General features: G+C 44.9%; 1 protein-coding gene across 2 annotated transcripts in view; it reads right to left on the bottom strand.

The window, feature by feature from the left end:
• Positions 1 to 17,220, bottom strand: part of LOC133371393 (connector enhancer of kinase suppressor of ras 2-like) — a 463,521-nt gene that overhangs the window by 137,727 nt on the left and 308,574 nt on the right. For both annotated transcript variants that reach the window (XM_061598777.1, XM_061598778.1), the window contains exons 12-13: positions 5,080 to 5,166; positions 2,546 to 2,799 (exon numbers count right to left, since the gene is read on the bottom strand). In XM_061598777.1, the coding sequence (XP_061454761.1) occupies positions 2,546 to 2,799; positions 5,080 to 5,166 (341 nt within the window). The remainder of the gene's footprint in view (positions 1 to 2,545; positions 2,800 to 5,079; positions 5,167 to 17,220) is intronic.

The following is a 17,220-nucleotide window of genomic DNA, read 5'->3' as shown; positions in this document are numbered from 1 at the left end:
GCAGGATTTAAATCAAATCAAATCAATAAATCAATAAATAAAATCATTTGCCATTGCTCCTCTCATGCTTCTCTCCCCCCTTTGAGCTTCACCGGGAGCTGTCCAGGGTGCTACTTGCTTTGCCAGACTCATCAGAACCTCTCCCTTGCTTGACATTCCCTCATCTGAGCCTGAATTGTGCCTTGCCAGAATCAAAATCTGTGCATAGGGATCCCCTGCTCAGACTAGAACATTACCTAACTGAGATCACCACCTGGGTAAGAACAAGGAACTTTGGGGTACCATTTTTCAGTGGTAGAGGAGTATTTTACATGCATCTCCTGTTGAAAGTATCTTAGGCTGCAAGATGAAGATTGATCCAGGAAAGCTGCTGCCAGAGGAGACAACAGTGGGGAAGACAGACCAAGGATCTGACTCAGTAGATGGCAGTTTCCTATTGGTTTCCTGCCATTGTGATAAATGCAAGTGTCTATACAGTTCTTCGTATATTATCTCAGAATTCCTTAAAACAACCCACAGGCTGTTCAGCATTATAAACCCCATATATTATTTCCACTGAGGATTGTTCAGAGAGGCACTTCCCTAAGGCTAGTAAGCTCATGGCAGAGGTCACTAGACGATACTAGTTCACATTAGGTGTGAGCATTCTTTTTTTTTTAAAAAAAGAAATAAAAGAAATAAAAGCATCCAACATTCATCCAATGTTAAGGGGAAAAATCACACTAATGGTTTTTGGGGTATATTTTTACCCCAATGAGATTTCCAATGTATGGTGGGATGATATCTTCACTCCAGATAATATTGGCATCTGTGGTGTCAGAGGAAGAGTGCTTGACAATACCCAAACACCCAGAGCCAGAAAGCACTTACTCAGAGGAGGTAGAACATTTCTATGCATTTGATTCCACTGCTCTTGGTTGACGTGTCCCTGACCATTTTTCTATGAAAAAACAATGGGGTGTTTTTACTACCTCAATCTGCTAACATGGGTTGAGGTTATAAATATATCTCAATACATTTCTCAGACACTTTATCTCCCAGGGAGGTTTTTTTTTTATTTCCAGTAGGTTGTAACTGGCTGAAACTGGGGACGTTGTATGAGTGACAATTTGTGACAATGTCCTAGGAAGAGTACCCTATAAGTCTACTTATGTGTAAACAGCACAATGAAATGTCCGCCAGGGGTATTGCTTTGTCTCACAAGTCTAGATTTTTATAATGAAAACAAATGGAAAACAAAAATGAATGGGGAAAATGTATGACATCTCGTTTGTTTCATTTTCCCACGTGTTTCTAATTTCTTTGCACTGGGGGCACTGGAACCCAGTGTACAATTCACAGAAACATCATGCGGCAGAAGGAAAGCAGACTGAGTAGTGAAACTGGAGGACTGGAATGCTCTATTTAGCTTAGATAACAGTTAGGGTTTGTCTGTGGACCTTTGTCCTATCTATCTGAAAGCTGGCAGGTCTGATGCCTTGGACAAAGGGTAGCAGAATGCCTGCAACTTTCATGTCATTTGGATGGAAAACACCGAAGTTATAGGCAGTGAAAGACTGGTTGAGTTCCCCATTAAAATCAAAGGGAAAAGCACAAAAAAAAGAAAAGAAAAATGTACAACCAAAAACAAATGAAAACAAAACAAACAAATCAAAAGAATGGAAAATGAAACAAATCAAACTTTAAAAAATGTAAATGAAAGGAAATGAAACATTTTTGTTTCTTGGTGTGAGCTCTTCCAAAAAAAGAACTGTCTATTGCCTCACGGTCTGGACTCATTTATGCACGCTTTCCCTGATGGGAGAGCACCTGTTTGCTTCTCTCTGGTGGGAATGAATATTGTGTACATCCTTCAAGTGCCTGATTTTTCTAAGCTGCATGGTGATTTATTCTTTTGAAGAGCTTTCACTTGCAGTGTGACCACGGCACCTTCTACAGAGCTCTCATAGGTTGAACATGCATTCATCAGATTAGGTCTGCACAATCTGTGACCCGGCAAGGTTGTCTGGTGCCTGACAATGCCCATCTTTGCAAATTTTAAACAGAGAGCAAAGAGAACAAAAACAGAGTTTAAAAGGCCCCAATGGGCCACCACATGAACCTGAACTTGAGCCTTATGACAGACATTACAGACTCCACTCTCTGGCTCATCATTAGCAAATATTCAATTGGTACATATCATAAACATGGCTGCCTCAGTGGTGGCACCACATCTGTTGAACTCCCTACACACATGTGACAAGCTTCCTCCTGCCAATGAGGGATTTCCCTCAGGAGAACAGTTTTCTTCAGGACTATTGCAGGGGAAGAAATGCTTAAATTTCCCCCTCCACATGCCATCCTGTTAACTATCAGCCCTCCTCCACGCAGCTGAAGAAATTTACTTAAAAAAACCAACACAAAATCCTGCATGTCAGATGCAAAGGCGCCTTTAAAATCACTTGCCACTTGGGCCCTAGGTTCAGTATTTCTTTTTGTCTTGCTAATCTCAGGTCTAATGGCCCAAACCACAGCACAAACATAAAATGTACGCAAGGAAGCTTACATGATAAAGCGGAACTGTGTTGCTCTCAGCTAAAGAGAAATTCAAGACATCTTGCTGTCCGGGTTCAAGCCGTACATTGCCAGAAGAGGTCAACACGGATGGGCTAATGGGAAAGTTGGGGCTCCCGCTGTTTTTGCCCTTTTTCCTCGACCTACGACCCGTATCCCGCTTGTTGTCCTTTTGAGTCAGTGGCTCTTCTTGGATCACCAAGATTTTGTCATCGCTCAGATATCGCAAGAGTGAATTCTCAGAGTCTGTTGGGGTGAGGGAGAGAAATGAGGAAGAATGAGCTCAAGCGGGAGTGGGGCAAGCTTCAGTTTAATCCTTTAAAAAAAAAGCATATTCTTCTATTTCATTATTTCAACATTACAATTTGTTAAGGTCCAACTAAAACACATTAAATTTTAGAAAAAGGAAGAGAAGAAAAAAGTTTAGAAGAAGAAAAGAGAACTAAGCTAGATTAATCTGCAAACTCTATGTTACAACCAGGAGTGGGTAAAAACATAATTCCGTATATATATATAATCAAAAAAGTGTTTTGTTTTACTCATTTAGAACATTACAGGTGTGACGGAAACGCAAACATACTTATATGTGAGGGAAAACCTGGAGAAAGAGAAGCTTCAAGCAGATTCTTCCATGATGTTGGTAAGGTAGTATTTTCAAGAGAGCCCACAAACCACAATGGTCTGCTCAAGTGGATGTCATTTCTAGACCCGGAAATTTTGTACACACACACTTATGCTGAAACACAGTTATTCTGTCAGCTCTTCCCACGTTATTGATCCAAAGGGCCTACTTTCTCAGAAACAACAACAGAAATGTCTTTTTTAAATCACTGTTCTTGGCAAAACAAGCTGCTCCTCTGTATTGCATGGCAACGACACAATGCACCTTACCTTGGTACTTTTCCCTGGGGAAAGAAAGAGACACCAATTCTTTGCTCTTGCACTTATTACACAGGGCCTTCCATAAAAAAGTCAAAAAGTCTACAAAGTAGAATCGACACAGGGTTTTACCTGAAATAAAATTCTGAGGTGGATTTAGAGCAGGGGTGGGAGCCCATGGCCCTCCAGATGTGGTTGGACTCCAACTGCCAACAGCCCCAGTCAGTATGGCCAATGGTCAGGGTTGATGGGAATTGGAGTCCAACAACACCTAGAGGGCCACAGATTCTCCTGCCCTGATATAAAGATTCTTGGTTAGGTGAAATGTCCGAGGAGGTTTAAAGGAAGCAACAGAGCTAGATTAGCCAAAGATGACTGGTATGTGTGTACCCATGACTATGTGCACACAAGGCGCAGTGTGGTGTGGTGGATAGATTGTTGTTGGATAGTTTTGGTGGGAGACCTGGGTTCAATTTCTACTCGGCCATAAAAATTCACTGGGTCATGGTCTCAGCCTAACCTACTTTGCAGCTTTGTCGTATGGATAAAATACAGCAAGGGGAAAATCCCATGTATGCCTTTCTGACCAAAATCCTGAACTCTGACCCTCCCATCCCAATCCATACCCAATCTCATCAACTCCCCTTTCAGGGCTACTGGACTCTTTGCATCATCCACAGGTTGCCCAATCTCACCCCAACCTCAAGAGGAGACAATGGGAGCTAGCCTACCAACTACCATTCTAAAGTCCCGTTCCACACCAGGCATCATTTCTGCTAATCCCCTCCTCGCCACTTTCCCACCATTTTTTCCTCCTTATTTTTTTATGGTATAGGGCCTCTGAATCTTGACATGGTTTAGGCCCTCAGCATGGACCTCTTAATCCAGCCATGTTGCTAAGACATCTCATTGAGATCTGTGCACAAATAGCCTCCCAAAATTCTCTTCCCCATTTGTAGGCAGAGAAACTGGGGTGCGGGAGGAACACAGTTACATTTCTCAGGGGGGATGGCGGGATTCTCCAACAGCTTCTCGTAGGTGGGGCTCACCATTAGAAGGGAGAAAAGATCACATCTCAATGGTAGAGCACCTGCCTTGCATGCAGAAGGTCCCAGGTTCAATCTCTGGTGCCTCCAGATAGGACTGGGCCTGTCTGGAACCCTGCAAAGCTGCTGCCAGTCAGAGTAGATGATACTGATCAAGATGGACTCAGTATAAGGCAGCTTCCTATGTTCCTAGAAGTGCAAGTGGCACCGCTTTCCTTCTTTCTGCTGCTGCAGCAGTCTGGCCACCATTTTGGATTCTCCACAAAGCCCCAGACCAAACATCATTCCAGGGCATCGTGGAAAGAAATGGCAGCTGCCACAAATAAAACAGAATAGAATAAGGAAGACTATTCAGAGAAAACCCCACCAAATAGCCTTATTTTTTTCTAAAGAGGCGAGCAACACAAAAAATCTCAGATATCTTTTCAGAAAAAGTCTCCTGAGAAATTTCAGCTCAGCACAACTTTCACCTGAAGCAGAATTTCAAGATGAATTTGGAATTTCCTGCTCAAGAGAAATGCATGCGAAGAGTCAGAAAGGCAGACAAAGAGTTTTACGAAAAGCTTGCATTTGTGCAGGCACAGATGTAAAAAGTGCTCACCTCGGCTACCCCTCTTGAACATATTTGGCTCTTTCGATTCTCCTATCCAGTTGTACTCTGTTGGCATAGAAACTGGCCTCAGATCACCTGGAAAAAGCACAAAAGAAAGCCAATTAACATTTTGGAACCCATTAAAAGAAGGGTTAGTTTACACTACAAAGTCTCAGCGCCTCCTAAGTTGGTATGAAAAACCCAGCCATCTGATGCAGTGAATGGTAAGTGGTGGCAATTTCCAAAATTTACTGAAATTTATTTATTTCATTTTTAAACTGCCCATAGCGAATAGCTCTCTGGGCGGTGAACAAAACAAGATTAAAATACAATATTACAATAAAATTACAATAAAATCAGCAACAAGTTAAACGAAAAAAAAAATTAAATGAAACACATTGAACATTAAAATGCCTGGGAGTATAGCCAGGTCTTAACCTGGCGCCTAAAAGAAAGTACCGAAGGCGCCAGGCGTATCTCCACAGGTAGGCTGTTCCACAGTTCGGGGGCCACTACAGAAAAGGCCCTAGATCTAATAACAATCCTCCGGGCATCCTGATGAGTTGGTACCCGGAGGAGGGCCTTGGATATTGAACGAAGTGAACGGGTAGGTTCATAGCGGGAGAGGCGTTCCACAAGGTATTGTGGTCCCACACTGTGTAAGGCTTTATAGGTCAAAACCAGCACCTTGAATCTGGCTCGGAAACAAATAGGCAGCCAGTGCAGGCGGGCCAGGACAGGTGTTATATGTGCAGACCAGCGGGTCCTCGTTAACAACCTGGCTGCCGCATTTTGCACTAGCTGAAGTTTCCGAATGGTCTTCAAGGGCAGCCCTACGTAGAGCGCATTACAGTAGTCCAGTCTAGAGGTTACCAGAGCGTGAACAACTGAGGCGAGATCATCACTGTCCAGATAGGGGCGTAGTTGGGCTACTAAGCAAAGATGGTAAAACGCATTCCGTGCCACCGAGGCCACTTGAGCCTCAAGCGACAAGGAAGGGTCAAAAAGGACCCCCAAGCTACGAACCTGTTCCTTCAAGGGGAGTGTAACCCCATCTAGAACAGGATGAACATCCACCATCTGGGCAGGTAAAGAGCTCACCAACAGTGTCTCAGTCTTGTCTGAATTAAGTTTCAGTTTATTAGCTCTCATCCAGTCCATTATCGCGGTTAGGCAACGGTTCAGCACATCAACAGCCTCACCTGAAGAAGGTGAAAAGGAGAAGTAGAGTTGCGTGTCATCAGCGTACTGATGGCAACGCACTCCAAAACTCCTGATGACCGCACCCAGAGGCTGCATGTAGATGTTAAAGAGCATGGGAGACAAGACCGACCCCTGAGGGACTCCACAATGGAGAGTCCAGGGTGTCGAGCAATGTTCCCCAAGCACTACCTTCTGGCGACGATCCGCTAAGTAGGAGCAGAGCCACTGCCAAGCAGTGCCCCCAACTCCCAACTCCGCGAGCCTCCCCAGAAGGATACCATGGTCGATGGTATCAAACGCCGCTGAGAGATCAAGGAGAATCAACAGGGTCACACTCCCCCTGTCCCTCTCCCGACAAAGGTCATCATACAGGGCGACCAAGGCTATTTCAGTGCCAAAACCAGGCCTAAAACCGGATTGAAACGGATCCAGATAATCGGTTTCATCCAAGAGCGCCTGGAGCTGGCCGCCGACCACCCGCTCCAGGACCTTGCCCAAAAAAGGGACATTCGCCACCGGTCTATAGTTGTTCAAAATATCTGGGTCCAAAGAAGCTTTCTTTAGAAGAGGTCTCACTACTGCCTCCTTGAGACTACCAGGGACTACTCCCTCTCTCAAGGAGGCGTTTATCACCTCTTTGGCCCAGCCGGTGGTTACAGCCCTGCTGGCCTTCACCAGCCAAGATGGGCAAGGATCAAGGGCAGACGTGGTCGCCTGCACCATTCCAAGCACCTTGTCCACTTCCTCGAGCTGCACCAACTGAAACTCATCCAACAATGAAGGACAAGACCGCGCTCTGGACACTTCAATGGAGTCATCTGTCATAACATCAGAGTCTAAGTCCCGACGGATGCAAGCAATCTTATCCTGGAAGTGCTCCGCAAATTCGTTGCAGCGAGCTTCCGATGTTTCCTTAGTATCAGGAGGGCCAGAATGTAAAAGCCCTCGTACCACCCTAAAAAGCTCCGCTGGGCGGCAAAGAGATGATCTAATGGTGGCAGCAAAATATGACTTTTTTGCCGCCCTAACCACTTTTACATACAACTTAGTGGAAGCACTCACCAAAGGATGACTACATCCGTCAGGAGTTTGCCTCCACCTGCACTCTAGCCTCCTTCTCTCTTGCTTCATCACTCTCAGCTCCGGGGTATACCACGGTGCTGTTTGAGTTCTGCACCGAAGGGGGCGCGCGGGAACGATCATGTCAATGGCCCGGGTCATCTCCGCATTCCACAGATCGACCATGGCCTCGACAGGAGCGCCAGTGCTATCAGCCGGAAAAACTCCCAGAGCGCTCTGGAAAGCAACAGGATCCGTAAGCCTCCGGGAGCGGACCAACTTAATAGGTCCCCCACCTCTGCAGAGGGAAAGGGTTGCCGTGAGTCTAAAGCTCAGCAAGCGGTGATCTGTCCATGACAATGGAGTAGATGAAAAATACCCCACCCTCAGATCACCATCTCCATGACCAGTGGCGAAGATCAAATCAAGAGTATGTCCTGATACATGCGTCGGGCCAGTAGCAACTTGAGACAGCCCCATGGTTGTCATGGAGGCCATGAAGTCCTGAGCTGCCCTGAACAAGACAGCCTCGGCATGAATGTTGACATCCCCCAGTACCACAAGTCTGGGGGATCTCAACAATACCTCCGAGACTATCTCCGTCAGCTCAGCTAGGGAAGCCATTGGGCAGCAAGGTGGGCGGTACACCAATAGTATTCCCAATCTGTTTCCTTGGCCCAGCACAAGATGAAGACACTCCAAACCAGTCGCCGTCTGGACAGGGTGCTTAGTGAGAGAGAAATTGTAAAATAGCAAGTAGCCAAATGTTTTTGGCCCCCATTCAGAAGTAAAGACTTTCAAGAAAAGATCACTCTCGTTTGCTCTATAGCACCGTTTCTCAACCTTGGGTTCCCAGATGTTGTTGGACTACAACTCCCATCAACCCAGCCATCTTAGCCAATGGCCAAGGATGATAGGAACTGTAGTCCAACAATATCTGATGACATAAGGTTGCTCTATAGAACAGGGATAGGGAATTTGTGGTCCTCCAGGTGTTGTTGGACCAACTCCTATTAGCTTCACCCAGCATGACCAATGGTCAGAGTTTATGGTGGTTGTAGTCTAACAAGATCTGGTTCCCAACATGTTCTCCATCCCTGCTTTAGAATGAGAATATATAAACTGTGTTCTATTCATTCCTGTGTCCATTACAAACAACATGTGGACAAAACTGTGTTTTTCAGGGTGATAGAGTTTCGGCTAACTTCCTAATTTCAATCCAGTTCCATTCATTTTGGTTGTCTGAGATATGATGATGAGGATATTTTATATCCTGCCCTTTCTCCCAAAAAGAGACTAGGGGGGCAAATGACAAGTGGTAGAACAATAAAAAACATCTTAAAAACAAAACATCTTTAAAACATTGCCACGTGTCCTTGCTGAATTTATGAACACCAAAACCACCAAAAACTATTCTGACAGCTTTACTATGGCCCATTGGCTTCTCTCTTTCCATGGTCCACCTTTTCTCTGAAGAATCAAGGACCTTCCCCAATCTGATCCTGGGTGCTATAGGCTGAAATCAAGCACAACTTTCTTTGGGATGAATCAAGCCCTGCACAGCTCAATGGTGGGGATATACAAATGCATGGAGGGGGACCAGGCTCATGCCTGCTGGCCTTGACCCAGAGTCCTTGTGTGGATCAGTCCTTCAGCACAGATTCTCTCCATGTGCAAGTTGTATGCAAGAGCTGTATCTTGCAGTTTTGCATAAAGCTTTGTGAAGAAGCGCTTATCAGTGCATGGAGGCCTTGGTCAGCACCGTCAGGAATGACTCCCCTCCCCCTATGCATTGATTGTCCTCAGAATTAGTTTACAGAGAAGGAATGTAGCTAAGTGGCAGAGCACCTACTTTGAATGCAGAAGGTCCCAGGTTTAAACCCTGGGATCTCCAGGTAGGGATGGCAATGTCTCCTGTCTGAAATCCAGGAGAGATGCTACTAGTCAATGTAGACCATACTGAGCTAGTTGGACCAGTGGTCTCACTCAGTATAAGGCAGTTCCCTATCTTCCTAGTTGTCTGCCCAGGGCTTCGTTGGATAGAGTCTGATGTCGTTGTAAACAGGAGGCAATTTACACAGAGCTCAGATTGGGCAGCAACCCCAGCAGGAAGTGAATTCTTTGTGGGGAGTTTTGGGCTTCTTCTGCATCATGCGGCTTGACTCACTTGCATGACTCATCTGGAATCCTGTTGATGCCTCTGCTGTAGGGGTCCCAACCCTTTTGGGCCTGGAGGCATAGCTGGATTTTTAAAAAAAAAAGTGTTGTGGAAGTGACCACAAAATGGCTGCGGGGGGGGGGCATGGCAAGTCACCAAATGTGTGCTGGGAGGCATGGTAAGTCACCACAATGTTGGGAGTCCTGTCTCCCCAAGGAGTCTATGCATGCAAAGCCTGCGTTTCAATCCCAAAGCTCGTCTCCGTGTGTTGTTTGCAGTTTACATTTGCAAATGTACACTTAAAATGTCTTCAGTGAATCCTTTAAAGATGTAATGTGCAAATGGGCATTCAGCTGCTGCAGTCTAAAGCCTGTTAATTCTCATGTGTCTAATGTCTCACCCAGAATGTGCCAAGGAAGAGTTATCAGCAAAGATGAACAGCTAACTGAAGATGTCATTGGGGGGTGGGAGAGAGAGAGAGAAAGGCATCAAAGTTGATTTGAAACCTGGACCTAAAAATGATGCTTTATTCATACAAATCTTTCAAGCCTGCACTGTTGTCTCACTGACTATGTACTTCAACACCCTCATTTTCAACTGAGAAAACCAAGGGAAGCTGGAGATGTGGCACCATTAAAGGAGAAGCAGACTGGCTATGTGGGATCATATTTCTGACCTTGTCAGTGCACATCATCATCAATGCACACAAAACTACCCTCCAGTTCGTGAGTCAACTCTCATCTCAAATACACAGCTGATTTACACGCACACACGCACCACCTTAGGACATGTCAGTCTGGCTTCAGTTTTGTGGCTTGTTTGCTTGAGACACTTAGGTTATTTTCTGAAACATTAGACACTGACCAATCTTCCAGCTCCCAAAATAAACCCAGAGCTGGGGGGGGGGAGGCTGGATAATACCAAGAGTTTCTTTTCTCTCTCTTCCCAGCCCAATGGCTCGTTTCCTCAATTTTACTGGGTTTTGGTATGAGTGTGTATATAGAAGGAGAGAGCAACACATGCACATTAGCAAAGATTTCAAAGGGCAGCTGCGCGGATGGATAAATGGAGCTTGCTGTTTACTGATTTGTAACACATATTCACCGATTCTTCCACCTGTTAAATAAGATGCTATTAATTCAGAATGTCATTACGTGCTTTGAAGAGACCACGTTCTCCCCCCGCTGCCCTGATTACAATCTTGCAGCATGTGATGAGAGCAACTAGGTTTTTTTTTTTACCTTGTTGCCTTATTACTACGACTTTGCAATAATCAGTTATATATTGGAACCGGGCGGATGGTGGAGAAGGGGCTGGGGAGCATAAGATTCTAAGCTGCATTCCAAAATATTTATATTACTATTTATTTAGGAATTTATATACTGCTTCAGCATTAGCATTTCTAAGCTGTGTACATAAAAATTAAACCATACAGAAAAGAAAACCTTACAAAATCATCAAGAAACCAACCACTCCCTTAAAACGCCTGCTGGAACCAGTAAGTCTTAGTGATTTGCCTAAAGTTTGACAAGGAGGGTGCCTGTCCAGTCTCAGTTGGAAGGGAGTTCTGCAAGCTTGGGCCCGCAACACTGAATGTGCCACTTCTAGAAGTTATGAGCCATGCATCTGAGCCATGAGAGACCCCCAACAGAGACTCACCCAAAGATCTCAAGTTGCTAGAGAGTTGCTAGGAGATGCCCTGTTCCCCTCACAGAGCTTCAATCGGAGCGGCTGACTGTTAAACCACTCTGGCCACTGGAGCTCTGTCAGTGGAATAGGAGTCTCCTCTCAGCATCCTTCACAAACTACACTTCCCAGGATTCTTTGGGGGAAGCCATGACTGTCTAAAGTGAAATAAAGGTCTGGTGTGGGTGTAGCCCCCTGATTAGGCAGGCCCAGCAGCTGTGAGTCTGGCTTTTAGAGCACTGACAGTTAGTTCTCACTGAGCACGCCCAACATTATAATAAACTTCAATGCTAAATTTCTTAAATTAATTAAAAATCAGCCAGACATTTTTTTAACTTTTAAACTGCAGAATATGAAGGTCAGAGGGGCAAGGTCAATAATAGGATTACAGGTACTCTGTGAATATGGCTGATTTTTAATTAATTTCAACAAGTTATGAGAACTCTGACAGAAAAAAGTCCAAAAGGGTTTTTTCTCTCTCTTTTTAAACTTTGAACTCTCGATTCTCTGACTGTTTTGTGTATTGCCATGAAAATTTAGAGGGTTGTTGAGCAAGCGTTTCTGAGTTCACGACTATATGTTTTGTAAGTTTTCATTTTTAAATAGATCTTCCAGGCTCAGAAGCAGTACGCCAAGCAATACTAATTGTTGCTGGTGGGTGGGGGCACATTGGGGGAAGGTTGTTGCCTTCCTGCCCTGCTTGGGATCTTGCCAGAAGCATCTTTCTGTGGGAAATTGGAGGGCTGTGCAACCAATCCAGTGAAATTCAAAATCCCAAACCAAACTGGAACAATTTAGGCTGAATCGGGGCTCTTGAGACAGCCCTGGATTGGTTCGGGTCAACCCGAAACGATCCAGTGCTGTCAAAAGGAGGGGGAGGATATTAAAACATGTGGCCAGGCAATTTGGAGAGGAGGAAGAAGGAGGTGATGCAGGTAAGACTCTCAGTCTGCATCATCTCCTCCCCTTGCTGCCTGTCCCAGGCCCCCAATTCAGTTCTGGGCCTGGATCACATTGGATTGGGCACAGAGCAGTCTGGCCCATGTTGGGGCCTGATCAGGGTAATCAAATTAGGCCCTGAACTGAAGGAGGGGGCTTGCACAGCCATAGAAAAAAAGGATTGATGGATGAGTTTATTTCCAGTATAGTCAGTTTTGTACATGTTCATTCATATGTTTCTTCTGTCCTGTTTACATCCCGATCTGTAGGTTAATCCCAGTAGTGCAGATCGGGTGGAATTCACAGAAAGCAAATCCCTCAAGCATTCCTAGCAGGAAAGAGGATGCTGGACTGAATGGACCTTTAGCCTGATGTGACAAGGCTCTTCGTAATGCCCTTATGAACATGGATGTGCAAAAACAGCCAGAGGGAGAGAGTGTGCACATCTGCTCACTTGTAACCTCCTCCAATAGCTGTATCATTTACATAATTCTTCCATACCTAAAAAGTCTCTCACTCAGTCTATTCTTCTGCTCACACTTTTGTTACTGAACCAAAATCAACAACATGGGGGGGGGAAGGGAGTGGGAAATCGGATGATGGACGCACCAAAATAAATAAACAAAATGAAATCAAAACATCAGTTCAATGCATGACATCACCTCCAAAATGCTGTTTCCTGCAAAGCAACATTTCATCACTTGCTTCATTTTCTTTTCCTCTCCAACCACCTTTGGTTTTCTTATTGTCTCGCATTGTCTTATCTGTGTCCCAGGAGACTGCAAGTTGTTTACAGCAATCTCTCTCTCTCATTCCCCGACTCTGAGATGCCTATCTGTGGAGCACCTTTGTGTGGCACAATGTATTAAAATAGCAGCAGAGAGGCTCTCAATTTGGCAAGTCATAAAACACAGCTCTGCACCCTTTTCACTTGTGGGCGTCGGTCATCCCATCTTTCTATAACCCAAGAGCTATGCCTGAAGTATTCAGGACTATCAAGCTCATGGGTTAAAATTAATGCAGAATAAACACATGCATTTGCAGCCTTGCACAATGGGTGGGTGGCTGGATCCTTCTTTTTGAGGAATGAAGCAAATTTCAAGGATGGGGCTGCAAAATTCACCCTGGTTCCTCCATGCTACTTCCAGTCTAGTGGCTGCTCTATTGATTTCCTCAGAATGCCCCGAATGATGCTACATCATGACATACTTTCACTCCAAAGGGAACTGTGGGGAACAATGGTGCCCGCACTCCGCTGCGAAATAAATGTGTCAGCTCCCAGTCAACTTGGGCGGCTTTAAAAGAAGATTAGACAAAGTCATGGTGGATAAGGCTAACAGTGGCTGTTAGCCATGATGGCTGTGCTCTGCCGCCAGACTCAGAGGCAGGATGCTTCTGAAAACCAGTTGTTGGTAGCCATAGGGGGAGAGAGTGCTCTTGCACTCAGGTTGTCCTTGTGGGCTTCCAGCATCCACTGTGAGAACAGGACGCTGGACTAAATGAGCCACTGGCCTGATCCAGGAGGCTCTTCTTTTCTCCTTATGAGGAACATGGAGGAGGTGCTGTAGGTGTTGACCCTGCCTCTGAAATGTGAAAGAGGTCCCCCCCCTTCACACTCATCTCTCTCCAAGATTCAGGCAAAAGGTTATTATTATCATCAGCATCATTATTGCATTTCTTCCAAGGAGCGCAAGATGACATACATAGTTCTCCACCTCTCTATTTTATCTTCACACCAAACCTGTGAGGTAGGTTAGACTGAGACATAGTCACTGCCCCAAGGTCATCCAGGGAGCTTCATGGCTGTGTGAGGATTTGAATCCTAGTCTCCCAGGTCCTAGTCCAAGATTCCAACCATTACATCACAGTGGCTCTCACTTCAGAATTTATGGACCGAACATTGATTAAAATGAGAATTGTTCCATCTTCCAAATCAGTGTGAAATTTAGTGCTGTGTCATTTCTTCCTTGGTCTCCTGACCACAGAGATGTCCATCCTCCAGATTTTCCCTGCCAGTAGGCCACAACTCCTTGTTTCCCTATAGCCTGTATGAAGATTTTTGTCCTAATTCCTTGTCTCTACAAAAACTTCTTAGCAAGTCAACATTCCCTTGCGGATCTGTTCCCCTTGAGATGAGCTGTTAGAATGTTCATGAACACTCCAAGCTGTCACAGAAGCTCAGGCAATGACTGCATGCTGTTTACCAAAGGTTTCAGACATGCAGATATTCTTGAAATGTTATTAAAAGTGTGCGGTTGGGTTGCAACAGACATTAATTTCATGAATGTAATGTGTGAAATAACCTTGTAAGTTTTAAGAAAGTAGCCTTCATCTACTAATCTACCCTCCAAACCTTTTTTCTCAAAGAGATGCCACAGACCAAATGTGAACATCAGAAGAAAATTTAAACACTATTGGAACCTGGCACTGTAGCTGGTGTCTTAACTATAAGTCATTGTTCACAGAGTTTATGAAAGCAACACAAATCCATCTTATTGGATCACAGAAAAAAAAAGTATTCCATTTTCTCTTTGATCCTACTATTAAGGCAAAATGCCAATGAGATTTTCTTGCTTGGGAAAAAGGCAGAGAATGAAGAGTGTAGTTGCATTAAGTCCTGCTTAAGTTCTGTTCTCCAGTGTCAATCGAATAACACAACCTAGCCAAGTACTGATCAGTGTGCCATAAGCAGAGAAATCACCCACACATAACAGAACTCTTATAAGGCATCATATCTCTCCCCAGCTAAGGTTCCCAGCAGCCAGGCTCTGATCCCTTATCTCCTGCACCAACAGCATTCTGTGTCAAAGTCCTTAATTCTCCCAAATTCAGCTCTGTGCTACAAGGGCTCCTTCTAGGGTGCAGCACCAGTGCCATGACCCTGGAATCCACCAGTGACCAAAGCACTGAATCTGAGGACACAGGAAACTGGAGTAGGTTCTTGGCTTTGAGCCTGATGCTGGTGATAAGACACAGATTGAACCTGGGGAGTGGATTACACAGTACCAGGATCTTCAGAACCAGAGCTGGGAGCCTCACAGATGCCTTTCCCCTGGGCATAAGGAACACAATGCCTACTACATTACTTTATTGGTCCAGGGAAGCAGACTAGCTGGAAGGCCATGGGGTGGGGAGAAATTTGATTTGAGGAATGATATTAAGATTAGGGTTGAGGGAGAAATTCAAGTCAGTTTGCATTTAAAGCTGAATCTATCAAATTTGCACTTCTTGAAACAATATGAGAACCAAGACACAGCTGCCTTTGAAATTCACACCTCCCAATTTTGTGATTAAATTCTCCAACCCTCCCCCCCAAAAAAGTATACAAAACTGTATATATTAGGGGGAACTGTGCATAAAACATGCATCTGCTACTGAAAATAACATACAACACTACATTGTTCTGGGGGAAAGTGCTTGCAAAAACTTGAACATTGGGCAAAACCTGCATATAAAATATGCATATTAGAAGAAATTCATGTTAAAGCGCTAATGAATTTTCATGAGGCCTTTTTTTTTTAACCAAACTGGTGTGGAAATGAGAAAGACTGAACTTAACACTGGAAATATGAGGAACTGAAAGTGACAGATTCACCCTCCCTCGCTGCAGCCAAGCAACATATAATCTTTGTGTCGCCTTAAAGGCTATCACATTTATTGTGGCTTAACTGGATGAAATGGCCTCTGGCCCTCAACAGCTTATGCCACAAGTAATTTGTTCATCTTTAGGGTGACTTGGGACTCTGTTGACTTCCTCTTTTGCAGAAACATTCAAGAAGCCATGGAAAGGACTGATACATTTTCATGGTATATGAAAGTAAGGAAGCACAAGTCCATAGTCCCCAAGAATTTTTATAAATACACCCATCCCACTAAAAACACTAGGGCTTACTACATACATCAAATCTCAAAACCCACTCTTCATACTTTATCCTTATCTAAAGGAGCTAGCAAATCTAACACTTTGGGGGAAAATGTGAGGGTGGGAGACTGAAAGGATGAAGAGAAATGCCTAAGGAAGCTTAAAAATAGCTACCAGAAACTTTGCTATACATTCTAGAAATGACTATCATGTCTAATCCTGTTGGGACCATCTAACACTTTGGAAGTTCTCATTTCAAAGGATTCAGAGAAAAGAGAGTTCAAATTTCAAAGAACTGTTTTACAAGTAAGAGAAAAAGGCAACTATTCTACATTTTCTACGTTTTATCCAATCTGCATTCTAGTCTCTGCATCCAGCTGTCTGGCTAGTGTCAGTCTTCTTCCCCAGCAGAATCTCTTGTGGACTTTCATTTCCTTTGCACCTGAAAGTCTACTTTTTTTAAAAAAAAACACCCCACTTTGGACATGACCTAATTTCAAGCCCCTTTAAACATCTGACAAAGGAAAAGCCGCAGATATGCTCTGCCCAGAGGGCACAGAGACAGATTTCTGTTTCCTTACTTTCTTTTTACTTATTCATCATATTTCTAGCCAGGACCGGCCCCAGGCATGCCCGGGCCCTTGGACACCAGTCTGCCTCGGGCCCTGGCACTCTGCTTCTGCAATTCGTGGCAGGATTGGTACTGCGGATCGCAGGGTGGCAGATCCCAAGCCGCCTCCCATTCCCCCACTCTACTTACCTTTCTCTGTGCTGTTTTTTCAGTGGCGCGCCTGCACACGCAGGTTTGCCATCAATCAAGATGGCGGCTGAGGTTTTCCTAAAGGGCTGAAGCCTCTGCCACCATCTTGGTTGATGGCATGCATGCGTGCTACACGCACTCATTGCTGCCATCAACCAAGATGGCGGCAGAGGCTTCAGCCCCTTAGGGAAACCTTGGCCGCCATCTTGATTGATAGCAAACCTGCGCACACAGCGCGCACAGCCACAAAAATCAGCAAAGAGAAAGGTAGGTGAAGCGGGGGAATGGCGGGCGGCTCTGAAGCTCCTGTCCTGCTATCTGTGGCAGGATTGCTGCCATGGATTGCGGAAGCGGAGCACAGGGGCCCTCAGCCAGTGCTCCACCTGGCCGCCCTTTAGAACCGGTCCTGTTTCTAGCTTGCTGTTCCTTCAAGGAGCTCAGGAGACTGTACAGAAGATTTCTCCCACTAATTGTCACAACATC

This window comes from Rhineura floridana, chromosome 16, assembly GCF_030035675.1.
Source record: "Rhineura floridana isolate rRhiFlo1 chromosome 16, rRhiFlo1.hap2, whole genome shotgun sequence".
NCBI classification, from domain to species: Eukaryota; Metazoa; Chordata; class Lepidosauria; order Squamata; family Rhineuridae; genus Rhineura; species Rhineura floridana.
This window is presented reverse-complemented; position numbering and strand designations above follow the sequence as displayed.